This window comes from Rhipicephalus microplus, chromosome 3 (assembly GCF_043290135.1).
Source record: "Rhipicephalus microplus isolate Deutch F79 chromosome 3, USDA_Rmic, whole genome shotgun sequence".
NCBI lineage: Eukaryota > Metazoa > Arthropoda > Arachnida > Ixodida > Ixodidae > Rhipicephalus > Rhipicephalus microplus.
Window position 1 is genome coordinate 36,094,516 of NC_134702.1, and position 13,162 is coordinate 36,107,677.

Sequence of the window (13,162 nt, forward strand, 5' to 3'; positions counted from 1 at the left end):
GACAGACAGACAGACAAGCAACTTTATCAGACTTCTTTTTTTCGGGCACACACAGCTCAAGTGAATTAGCTTTTTGTTTAGCAAAGGCGAAGTATTGACTTGTTTCATTGGCGATCGAGTCACAATACTTATCTCCATAAATTACTTTTATCGGCAACGTCTTATTTTAGAATTGAATGGACACCAAAGGCAGAACAAAACTGTGTTGCTTTTTAAAATACCATTACAGAAGCAGCATAGTGCTTGTGTGGAGCCAAGAAAATGCTTAGCTCGATATCAAATCGCGCTTCGGTGGTACGCATGTGAGCGCAATTCAAACGACCGGTCCCTCAAGGACTCGTGACGTAAGCCTTCCAAATTTCACCCTTCCCAAACCCTACAAACTTGGAGAAGACGGCGCACATGACTTGTCACAGTCTCCTTGCCCTCTACGTGGTTGCTTGTTTCCAAATAAAATATTGTAAATCACAGCTTGCGAGTGCCGCCTCATCAGTCTCCTCGTTTTCGGTGGATCTACCCTGCGTCATGCTATATACGTGAGAAAACCTTCTTGGATCAGATGACTGACCGAAAAAAACTCACGCAGACACAACGGAAATGATTCAAAGGCTAGTGCTTTTATTATTCTCTCCCAAGACTATCCTCGCAATATTTTTTAAATAATTAACATCATCGTAACACCACGCACCGACTCTCACATTCGTCAGGGAAAGAAAAAAAAAAGCAACAAGCTCACACAAAGAACGAGACTTAACAGAGTGGTACAACATGGTGTTTCACAAAAGTGTGGGGGAAAAAAACCGAAAAAAAAAACACACACACGGAGTTTTCGACACCACCCAACCGTACTGTTTCAGTAAACCCTCGAAAATCATTGACCTCGAAAAGACAGGAACGTACGCGTTTACACACACGCACACATACACATGCCCACGTGCGCTGCATATATGCCTCTATGTTTATACACATTTACATGAATAGTTTCGTTTGTAATTGCAGTTAGCATATGCAGCTATACAGCGGCTGTCAGCGTTTCTTTTTTTTTTAAATCGTGCCAGAGAAGACTCCAAAATGACAAGAGGAGAGATAGAGAAGCGAGATACACACAAAACACATTCACGCCATTCAAGCTAATCCATAGATTCGAGCAATGCTGCGTGGGGAAGGAGTGGACTGGAATCGTTTAAGGGAACGCACGTTTACCCTAAACACGCGTAGTTCTTAAGCTCCTAGTTGGGTGAAAATTGCGCTTACCGATTGCGCAAATCAACCACGGCTGACACAAACACTTTGCTGGTTTACTGAAAAAAAATGTGGGGGGGGGGGGGGAGGTATTAAAAGGCTACCCTCACAACTGTGTGCGCGGCGGTTCAGTTTCTCGAGTACGCACACTTACACCACGTGACCTGCGAGTTATACAGCCGCCGAGAAAGTTACACATCTAAATATGTTACACTTGCTAATGTGCAATTCTATTCCACGACCAACAGTCGCGTGCATGTGGTATTCGTTCAGACACTTTTATAACTCAACACTGCTCACAAATACCTCGCACGCAGCATTTGATGTCCGTTACGTCATAAGAGACATTTACAGCCAAATCGACGTAACAGCCTATTTATAAGAGCCACAGTACGGCTGGGAACTGTTGGGCTCACTTCGCCGAGCTAGGTGATACCAACAAGATGGCTGCACGAGTTTACGCAGAACTTGGCGCGTAAAAGCCTGACCACACCCATCCGTTGCAGCACGTGACTTTTTGCAACACCACCTAGAGGAAATTCTTTCCGAGCCCTCTCCCATATGGAGAGAGGGCACGCAGCTTTGCGTAGCAACGTGCACTCTCTCTCCGTAGGGAGAGGGCAGGGCACCGCGTCAAAAAGCCACGCGCTGCCAGGGATACGTGTGGTCAGGCTTTTTGCGAGCAGCAGTTGAACCAGTAGCCCCCCCCCCCCCCCCCCAAAAAAAAAAAAAAAAAAAAAACAGTACGAAAAGAAAAACAAGTGGCTCACAAATGTGCGGCTGCACATGTCAACAAATAGCTGCTTCGGCAACGTCTTGCCACGGGCAATGGGATCTTAATAAGGGTGTCGATACTCGATGGCAAGTCGACCGTTCTACAAGCTTTTACACTATCGTGTGCTCACGCCAAGCGTCGTTGCTTCGTGCTCATTCCTTAAAACAATTATGAGCTCCTACAATAGTACTCGCCCGTTTACACTCTTCCACACCCACTGAAAAAAGTGAAAAAAAAAACGGAATCGACACCTTGCAAAAACATGCACATGCGTGAGCAAATATTTTCCAACTGAGCAGCCTCATTCACAGATTAGCATAATTACTTTTCCTATTCAACACCCAATTGCCTTTCATTTGTTCTCTCTGCGCGCTACGAATCTCAGTACGAGTAGCGACATCTATTGAAAGGCCGTAGAGGTACTCTGGGACCTACCCTTGAATGTTGAGGAATAAACACACTTTGAGTGTGAAGAGCATTATTTGAACGAGAGTTTTCGGTTGGAAAATACTCTTGCGGGAAAGCCAACTTACAGATTTTTTGCAATGTGTCAATTGCCAAAGCATGGAATGCCAGTTAAAAGACACGTGCGCGCAACTGAGTGCACCAGTACAGCCACCCAACACATGACGGGATAGTCACCACCTAGGATTTCGATTTAGAGCTAGACAATAACGTTACCAATTCTTTGCTCTCATCCGCATTGCCCGCAATACCTACCCAAGCAACGTATTTCGCAAAGCATCAAAAGGCACAATGCATCCAGCAGATTTGGAATCGTTGACTTCACTAAAACGGGGCATCAGGTTGTATACTGCTGCACTCAACTGCGAATAACTTAACGTGCACGTGTTAAGCCTCGTCAGTTCTTTTCAGGTGGGAAGAGAAAACGCCGTTCCCATTTAAGCTGCGTTCACACCAAGCAATGAGTTGCATGCACCAAAGGGCACAACTACATTGAACCCAGGCAAGCATACGTAACACTACCTTACAACTTAGTTTTTTGCAATCGGTTCAATGGTACGCTGCATTGCAGAACCCCTTGCCCATACGACCCATGCGATCGAGCAGTCCAACATTACTGTTGAAGTCCCATGCTTCACTGAAATGGTGTGAACGCTGTTGCTTTTGTCCTAGCAACACTGGTAACTACATTATTTATGTACATGCAACACAGAGGAAGGAGAGAAGTCACAATGTTACAGCGCTGGCAGTCTTCTGAATAAATACAACTTGCTGAAGAATAAACATGCTAAATCATCCAGTGGCTCTTTCACACACACACACACCTACATGTACACACAATTCTTCATAAGCAGAGAAAGAGAGAAAGACTCAATTTCGGTTCCCTGCATGAACAATAATACACACCAAATTCACAGTAAGCCCCGAAAAAACAGCAGTAGTACGAGAGCTCAATTTGAATATCGCGCATTTACAACAATGGTACCTATATAGATAGCATTAACAAAGAGCAGCACTGCAGCCATCCCTTTTTAATTACAAGCCAAGCAGTGCAAGCGGGTGAAAAAAAAAAAAAAACATGCTGAAAGCCAGTAAGTCACACAAGGAGCCCTCCACGATTCCCTTAAACTGCCGAGAGCAAACTGACAAGTTAAGAAACATCAGCTGCACATTTCTCCCACAAAAGGCGAAGTTGGGCATGAAAAAAAAAAGTGCACTGAAGCCTCGATACCCAAGGCGAGAGGAAAGATGTTCACTTGGTCTTTGTCGACGAGGTTGAGGTGGATGCATAAACTGCAACAGAAACAAGAACATCGAAGAAAAAGAGAAGGGACAACACAAGAAACTAGCAACTAGGACGCAAGCCCCAGCAAGTGCCCCCTTCGCTTAACAACAGACATCCCCCTTGCGAGGCGAAGCTAAGTAAACGCGAGCGACCACATAAGTTCTCAAGAGGTCACACGGTCTGGGCCTCGTGAAGGCCCGTGTCTGTAGATATGTTCTTGCCACAGCAGCGATAAAACAAAAGGCCACGCTCTGTACGTTGCAGTAACATATTAGCCATGTTGCTTTAGCTAACGTGGCTTCAATAAACTGCGAGGGGCACCTGGACTCTGAGTTCTTTGCCCTAAAAAAGAGAAGCGGGCATTCGTAGAATCTTTCAAATCGATACCAGTCATCCGCAGCGTCGTGTTTGGTTAAGCAGTCTGGCGACTCCTGTTACTGGCGGCCCACTTCCGATCTGTATGCATACAGAAACATTCAGCCACCGTGTTGACGAATTTCTCAATCAAAAAAAGCTTTCATGCTTCTTGAGGCAATGCGAAGGGTGAAATGCATTGCCTACCGCTTCAAATCTGCTAGCAAAAACGGTAGAACTACGAGCCTTAGCAAAGTCCAGGTGCCAATCGCAGAACATTTATTCTGAATGCCCATCAAATGTCTTACTATAAACAACAATGGCTTGTGAAAGGTTATTGACTAAAAAGAATGCTCGACTGACTGCTTTATACAGCCCAATATAGCAGGCATCGTTTTTTGAATTTGTGGCCACTCCATATTGAACAAACAGTACCAACTACTGCACATTCACAGATGTAGAAGGCAACGACAATAATTTGTTCAGGAGCCAAACTTCAGTAGGGGTACTCCAGTCGGTTTTTCTAAGACGTCACCCCAGAAAATATTTGCACAAGGATGGCCGAGCTCTTTTAAATACACATGAGCATTGCATCTTTCACCAGCTTTCAACCTAAAGTAGCAGTAAAGAGTGCTATACAGCTAGCATCTAAAATCGATACCAACTGGGGGAAAAAAAAATCCGACATCGCAACAGAAGTACAAGAAAAAGAACAATAGCAAACGATGCAATACACAGCGATGGATGCCACAGTTCGTCGTGCCGGGGGAGAAAAGTTTCGTCCCCGAGCAATGCGACGATTCTGCGATGCTAAGGGATCGGGACGATGGCCCCACTTGCCAAGAGTTGCAGTCTCGTGAGGTGGAGAGCGGCACAAAATAATGGGGCGAAACATTTTGTCAATCGGTCATTTTTTGTGCGATGTGCCTCTTCCTTCTTCCTCGAGTTGGCTTCATTTTTCTCTTGCGCCTGCTTTCCCCTTTTTAGCCCGTCGAAGCCCAAACTAAGTTTTTTTTTGGGGGGGGGGGGGGAAATAGGGAAGGGGGAGTGGGAAAGAAAATAAAAGTAAGGGAAAAAGGAGGAAAGAAAACAGTACCATTGTACCATAAATGTTGAAACCAAAGCAAAGTAACCCAACTACAACTTAAAAGGCATGCAATCAAGCCCACAAACCTCCCAATTTTTCACAAAATTGCATGCAACTGTCAATTTGCCAACACCACCAAGAATTAGGTGCACAAGTAGACAAACCTACGGCTCTCGCTTGCTACAACTAATCCAGCGAGTTCTGATATGTTTGGAATACCACAGCCAATTCTTGGCTATACAAGAGCCATAAATGCCAGGAAAGCTGGTTTTAAAGCTGGTACAATAACGGTTTGAAATGCATTAAGAGAGAATGAAAGGCATGCAGTAATGCTATAGAACAATTATAGACATTCGCATTTATCTGTACAGCTAAGCAAGCAATTTTAGTTCCTTCCACATTCCTGCCAACATCCTTTCAAATTAGGTCTCGCATTACTAGTTTAAGCTGTTGCAACAATCCATTTTGATTTTTCAGCTCAGTGGCTCTACAATTGGTAACTACAACTGACTTTCTATGGCAATGAACGGGAAGATTGAGGGACATCTATTATCAAAGCAAAGTATGTAGAAGATGCTTGACCTCGTTTTCTATTTTGACTTATTTATTCAGAAAGTGAATGAGAGTTAATATTCTGTTAATAGAGCAATATAACTCGCATCAACACTGAGTGGTGTAGTTTTTAACTCGTTAGATAAATAGCATGCCACATAAAATACTGTCCCAGTCAAAAAAACGTGACTCTTGGACTATTCTGGAGGGAAGGGCAAAGTGGGGGCGAATGGTCATTTGTGAACTATGCCTCTGCAGCACCGTCTCAAACTTCAAGAAAGCTGTCCATAAGTGTCACCTTGGCTAACAAAATGACCAGCACTACGAAAGAAAAACAGCTGTCAAAATGTTATGAGAAAAATAAAAAAAGCTGGAGCTAGGGAGGACTTGCCACATGCAACCAGAAAATAAGAAGCTACAGGCAAAGAAGTGAGGTAACGAGGCCTAAAGAGGCTGAGGCACTACAGTGCATTTTAGAAAACAAGAAAACTTGACACTGGTGCTTAGATGAGAGTCAAGGCTTCAAGCATGACACACTTCGCAGATGTCTTCATGAAGTGTTGTCTTATCCTGCAATAACACTATCAGCAGAGTCTTAATTGCCAGGCCAACGAGGACTCAAGGTTACAGGCATATAAGTATGCATGGAAACATGTGCACAATGGTTAATAATAGCCAGAAGCAGGCTGTCAGACAACAGCACATATCTTCCTCAAGCCCCATTCCAGCACTCAGACAGTAAAAAGCTTCAGAGCTGCTCAGGAACAGACTATCAAAATAAACCACTAAGCCCTCTGGGGAGTTTTTACTTCACCAAAGCCCCATAGACAGCGAAAGACAATGCTACCCACTCTTAAAATGTTCCAGATGTATTAAACAAACATCCGCAATAAACTATCCCTCCAGGAGCGGCTTTGAGAACTTCTTACAAGACTGTAGGCCCACCATGTGGGAAAGCTCACAATTTACACTTGCAATACTCTGAAGAGCAGCTTGTAAGCAGTTAACAGCTTGCTAGAACTCGGCAACACCAAAATGTTTAGCAAATCACCAACTCATAGGCTTTAGAGCTTTACAGCAGAACTAAGAAAGTAAATAGCTGGTCATTCCAATATGCACGCACGACAGCAGTGCAAAAGATTAAGCAGAGGACACATACAAAGAGGACAAGTATTTGTCCTGCTGGTATGCCTCTGTTTACTTCATTCCACGCTGCCACTATGCATGAATGCATTATGCCATTTTGCATGAATGATCCAGCAATGTAGCTCGAGCCCACCAATAATTTCAGAGGATACCAAGTCGTGGCATCGCACCATGTGCACTTGTGAGTTGGTACTCAGCCAGTAGCGACATCTATACCGTATTTTGCAAAAGAAGCTACAGAAAGCAATTTTTTATCGTACGTTACACAGAGACTGCTCCCCGTTGTTAATGGAATTCGCATGAGCAAACACTGCCGACACTGGACAGAAGCAGCACACCAGACACTTAATATTACACATCCCCCGACAACAGCAACACCAGCAAAGGAAAAAAGAAAATGAAGCCACAGGCATAATTACAACCAGGCCAAACATACACAAAACACTTGCACACCAAGCTGTAAGCACACGCACATATACACAAACATACATGTTAACACAGACTGCACACAGCCGAACATCTGCAGTTAAATGTTGTGTCACTGCATTCCATTGTCAGAGATTCATTTGCCGACAACCTTGCCCCACCCCCATCGCAAATAATAAAAAAAAGTTGCTCGCATCAAAGTGTGATCACTGTGTAACAAAGTGTTAAAGAGCTACAACTGTCCTCTTCTCTTTCATAATGCTATAGGCCACTCTAACGTAATGCAATAAGGAAACAAAAAAAAATTATGTACCATGAATGGTCACAAATAAGCACTCTGGTCTACCTCAAGCACAACCTACATCCCCCCCCCCCCTATACTTCTCTTTGCGAGACAAATGTATAGGCTAATTTCACTTCAAGGTGAACATCTCCAAAAAAATACAGTGCCCCCTCTCTTTTGCAAGATAAAAAATAAAAATACTAGCAAATTAAGTTTATTTTGTGAGAAATAAAAAATTATGTTTTTTCTTCCTCTTCACTGGTCAAATAGAAATTGACTGTATAAGAAACACTAATTTGCAAGCTTCCCCAGCCGCACCATCATTTAAAGCACATACTTATGCACTTGTGAGAAGTGCAAACACACACTGCATTCGATACTGCGTAAGGAACAAAATGCCACAAGGTGGTCAATAATAATATTTCCATCAGCCGTAAGTAGCTCAATAGCTGAAAACGAATACACATATCGACATGCGAAAAACTACTGTGGTCGTCACAGAAGATAAAATGCCGGCATTTGTTTTGTTAAGTCCACGATGTGGCGAGAGGCCGAAAGCCAATTACAGAGTGTGAAAAAAAAAATACTGCAATAACAAACAAATCTACTTAACATCAAAGCCTTGAACGATAGACGAGAGAAAAAAAATATGCTGTCATTAGCCGCTATGCAGCCGTTGCAGCGGGCCAAGACTGAGGGCTTTCGTAAGAAATTGGGGGCACATAAAGTAACGACGCGATACATGACCACGGTTTACAGAATTTTTTCTTTAGATCCGAGTAGTCCTTGTGATGAACACAGTGCATAGTACCATTGTAAAAGACAGGGTAAACAGCTTCCGAGAAGTGTCAACAAATTCAAAACTCAGGAAAGTGGTCCAAAGTATCCAAGCGAGAGAGAAAGAAAAACACAAGGGCAGGAAATTGAATGTTCCTCAAGAGGTGGTGCAGTAGCAGACCACGAAGAGGAAGAAGAACCAGCCGGCAAAAAAAGAGGGCGAACGGCATTCTTGGAGTTCTCGGGTGCTTCCCCCCGGGGCCGAAAACCACCTCTTATGTCATGAACCATGCTGTGCGCGCACGGCCACAACACGACAGAAGGTAGGAACGTGTGCGTGAGAGAGAGAGAGAGAGATGGATATGGTAGTGAAGGTGAGAGTGAGATGGCCAAGGGGAGAGGGAAAGAGAAAGGCACAAGGACAGTAATGTGAAAATGAAGGCAAGAGGTCAAGTTCACACACAAGAGCAACTACTACAAGTGAGAGAGACGGCCAGAATGGCTGCAAGCATTAGTTAAAAAAAAACACGTTCCACTGTTAACCCAGCATTACCGTACTGCCATTGCACTTCAATTACCATGTTGTCATTGTCCCACAATTACCATATTGTTTTATCATTACCATCCTATTGCAGTCGCTACTACTACTGTCCTATCATCGTCCAGCCATTGAAGTCCTACAACTGTCCTGCCATTATAGTCCACGACTATCCTCCCATGGTTACAATTACCATCCCACCACTACCAATACTGCAGCAATCACTGCTCACGCATGGAGTTTTACCTGGGTGGCATGCCCTGATGTGCCCAAACTAAACCACAATTTACAGTGGTGCCTCTTCTTCAGGGTCACTATGGTAGCACCGCCGATTTAAATAAGGACTAAACATTGATAATACCTTGTCTTCCGTGCAAAATCACACCTGTTTAAAGGGGCCTTGCAAAACTTTCAGCACGGTCCGAAAACACTGCCAATTGGTTGTCGAGGCTCCCGAGAACATGTGGGCCTAACATTATGGCGCAGCACATGTCCTACAATTTACTATTCTGTCAGCCAGAAACGGTTCGCGCATTCCCTCAGCAAATGATCGTTCCGTAAAACCAAACCCAACGGCCATTCGCTGATTTGAGCATCGCGAGCCACAGAGTTACGAAGGCCGCCATGGAATGCCGCTACGTGCCCACATGCTCGCTCATGACCGCACTGACAGTAGTAAGCTGCTAGTTCGAAGAAAACAAATTGCCACCTGTGCGGAACAAGCAGCACAGTCAAAACAAAAGCTGTAAGAGCAACCTTTCCTGAGCCTGTTGTAGATTCTCTTGGGGCAACTAACACAAGTACACAAGCAAGTTCCCCACTATGCCGTAAATCGTAACTTTCAAGAAGTAGGAAAGCGCACACTATGCTGGTCATGATGCGTGATGATTATATGGTATAGCTTCTTGCCGCCTCGTCCTACCAGCCCCAGCATAGCTAACAGCAGGCTCGCTGATACAAAAGGAAAAAAGTTGCTAAAGGGACACTAAAGAGCACAACTATTTTTTCGCATATTAATGAAGTACAATTTTACAATCCCGAAAATGCCACTCTTACCACGACACGACGCTCGGTGAGCGAGAAAACGTGTGAAAAGAAAATGCAGGTGAGGACGCCACCTCGAGATTCCTGCACATAAGACCACAACAGATTTCGAAGGCGTCTACCGGGTCCTGTGTGGCTTCTAGTAGATAAAAATTAAGTACACCATCTGCGGGAGCCATTGACCTAGCAAACGAAGTTTCAGAAAATTTCAGAGAGTGAACGTTGTGAAAATAAAAAAAAAAAGCCTTTTGAAGTTTCTGATGTCATGTGCAGAGATTTCGGCGGGAAATTTAAATATGAATCTTCACCTTGCTTTTCTCTGCTAACAATGAACTGATGATAGTGAAACATGTAGCATTAGAGTTATCAGAGTGCAGTGTGTTGATTTGAATAAAGTCATTGTTTCTCTTTAGTGTCCCTTGAAGCATGTGATAAATTTCCGTCCACCACCCCACTTGTACTTGACGGATTCTAAAAATTATTGCAGCAGTCAATTAGTGAAGAACCCTTTCTATGCCCTTTTTTGTACGGACTGCAAACGACTGGAATGATCTTCCCCACGACGTCGCGGCCATTTCCTGTCCATCAACATTTTTCGACCAACTGTCTGCACGTTTTTCGCAATGAAAACCCGTGTCAATAAAAAAAAATTATTTGTTAACCCACCCCTTATGTAATACCCCCTTGGGGGTCTTTAAGGAAATAAAGTGAAGTGAAGTGAACTCTTTTAATCAGGCCATTCAATGGTTACTTGGAAAAGTGTTGCAGGGCCCCTTCAACACCAATTTTGGGATAACTGTCAAGACGTATGCCTAGTAACAAGGAGCGAATTAACAATGAAGTGGCAGCCTGGGCATTGCTGTCCGAAATCTTGCTGGATGGCAGTTGTCAATGAGAGGGGTGCATGCGGAGCTATGGCAGCCAGTAATAGTAGGAGAGCAGCAATAGTTATTTTCTCACGTATAACCGTACAAAATGCACAGAAAATACTGACCTAAAGAAGAGATACGAGCTATACCCAAATTTTAAGAAATCAAGGTGAGAAAATATGGTATTTTGAAACAGTTAACAATTAGGACTTCCTGAACTTTGCCTAGAATTCCTGAAAAAAAAAAAACATCTAAAGTAGCTGCCGGTGCATTCAAAGGCCTGCCTTGCCATGTCCAATCTCACTTTTTTTCTCCAAATTTCAGCAGTGTCAGGAACTCGAACCCCATAAGAGACCTATGACAGTGTTCTACTTTGCATATTGCTTATACCCGTTTTGCAATGCTGTTTGCATCCAACCCATGACCCATATAACTCATAGCTGCACCTTGCAGCAATACTTGGCCACCACATTATAAAACGCCTTGGTAGCTACTTAACAGCCTTTTCAAATCAGCAATACTACGTCGGCACACTTCCTAAACTCAACAAAAAGACCAAATATTTTGACGACACTGGCTTTGTTTCCTCTAATTTGCTGTCTCCCCACTCCCGTTGCATTTTACAAGCAATATTCATCCGATTTAAAATTTACGTGACCTGCCATATTTCACCCCTTAAAGATAGAAATAAGAGGATTATTTTAACCAAGATTTTAAACAGTACTAAAACAAAACAACTTGGTGAAGTGATTTTAGCTACTTAATGATATAGAAACTCATTTCCTTGAAAGCATTGCAAACTCAATTTTTATCTGCCAATTCATGATGCATACTAACCGCAGCGCAGTCCAAACACTTCACAGTAAGCCTACACGTAATTCCTTGTGAAATGTGTTTGCATTAAGTTTTTTGTCCCTGGGTGGACAATGTTTTTTTTTTGTCTTCTTTTAACATTTAGGAAGACCCAGGTTGTTCCCTAGTGCTAGATATAGTTCTTTGTCACCCTGCTTCGTCGAACTCATTTAACACAGGGGTTTAAATAAGAAGACCATTATTTACTGGCAAATCCCATAGGCTGTGTGTACTTTATCAAGAGAGCAGGCCTTAGAATGAACAATCATACTAAGAGTACTACAGCTAACATACTTGACAAACACTGGGAAATTATTTAAGAGTTCAATAATTTATGCTTGAACAGAGCTATCTACTGAGTAGCAGATCCTTTACTAGTATTCTAGTGCTCCAAAATTTTGTAGGTGCACGAGTGGGCTTTTGTTTGATGGAATAGTGAAACAACACCGGCCTGGATATCAGCACCAAGTATTCACTCGCAGTGGATGAGCGTGCATACAGCGCTCAACGAGTGAATGCAATACTGAGGAATGTCAGCCGATGCATTCTGGTAAGCAACGAAAGCGAAGAACTTTTCCGATACTTTTCAACTGAATTCATCTTTCAGCATTCACAGATCACGCAAGAAGTACCGTATTTACTCGATTCTACCGCGCCCTCGATTGTAACGCGCACCCGATTTCCACCGCGAAAAAAAAAAAAAAAACGTAAGACATCGATTGCAACGCGCACCCATTTTTTTTTGCTGGCCCGCACGATCACACCACTCGAAAAAACGATTCCTTTCGGGATTGTCTTCCATTTAAATATGAGGTACGGGCGAAGCTTGTGCCCATCTGACGTGTAACAGAGCATTGCCGTCACTGTAGTTTTACCGTGGACCGATGTCAGCACGCGAACTTGCTTCGCCCCCTTCTTCTCGACAGTTGTGGTGCCAGGCATGTCGAAGTAAAGAGGCGTCTGATCGGCATTCCAGATTTGCCCAAGCAGGTAACCGTTGTTGCGCCGCAAGTTTAGGACGAACCTCTGAAAACTGTAAAGCTTTTCATCGTACTTCTCCGCAAAAGTTTTCGCATATGCATGTTCCCCTTCGGAGGGAAGAGCCTTTCCTCTTCATATAGTTAATTAGCTAGCACCTGCTCGCTTTAAACAGGCTCCGCATTAGACTTTTTTCTAAGACTAATTGCATAGCCCGCATTTGGAGCAGTTCTGTCGTCATGGGCCGCTGTGCCGCTCGCTCCTCAAGCACATACTTGCGGAGCAGCTCTTCAATTTGCGGAAACCAACCCTGCTGTGGTTCACTGAAGCCTTTGCGTGAAGCTTTGCTGTCGACAATCTTCTGCTTTTGTTTCCGCCGGTCCCGCACGCACATTTCGAGAAGGACCGCGATGCGGCCCTATTTCCGTCCGTTTCTGCACACGCGATGACTTTTCTTTTAAAAGCAGCATCGTGGTGCACTCGAGTCTT

General features: G+C 43.7%; 1 protein-coding gene across 12 annotated transcripts in view; it reads right to left on the reverse strand.

Annotated features, from left to right (window-relative positions):
- Positions 1-596: 596 nt before the first annotated feature.
- The window catches only part of nSyb (neuronal Synaptobrevin), a 31,460-nt gene continuing 18,894 nt past the window's right edge, over positions 597-13,162 (reverse strand). For 6 of the 12 annotated variants that reach the window (XM_075889235.1, XM_075889236.1, XM_075889231.1 and 3 more), the window contains one exon: positions 597-5,124. In XM_075889235.1, the coding sequence (XP_075745350.1) occupies positions 5,105-5,124 (20 nt within the window). In that variant the 3' untranslated portion in view covers positions 597-5,104. Of the gene's footprint in view, positions 8,685-13,162 lie in introns of all 12 variants that reach the window. The other 6 variants (XM_037428020.2, XM_037428025.2, XM_075889228.1 and 3 more) reach the window with 2 other exon arrangements.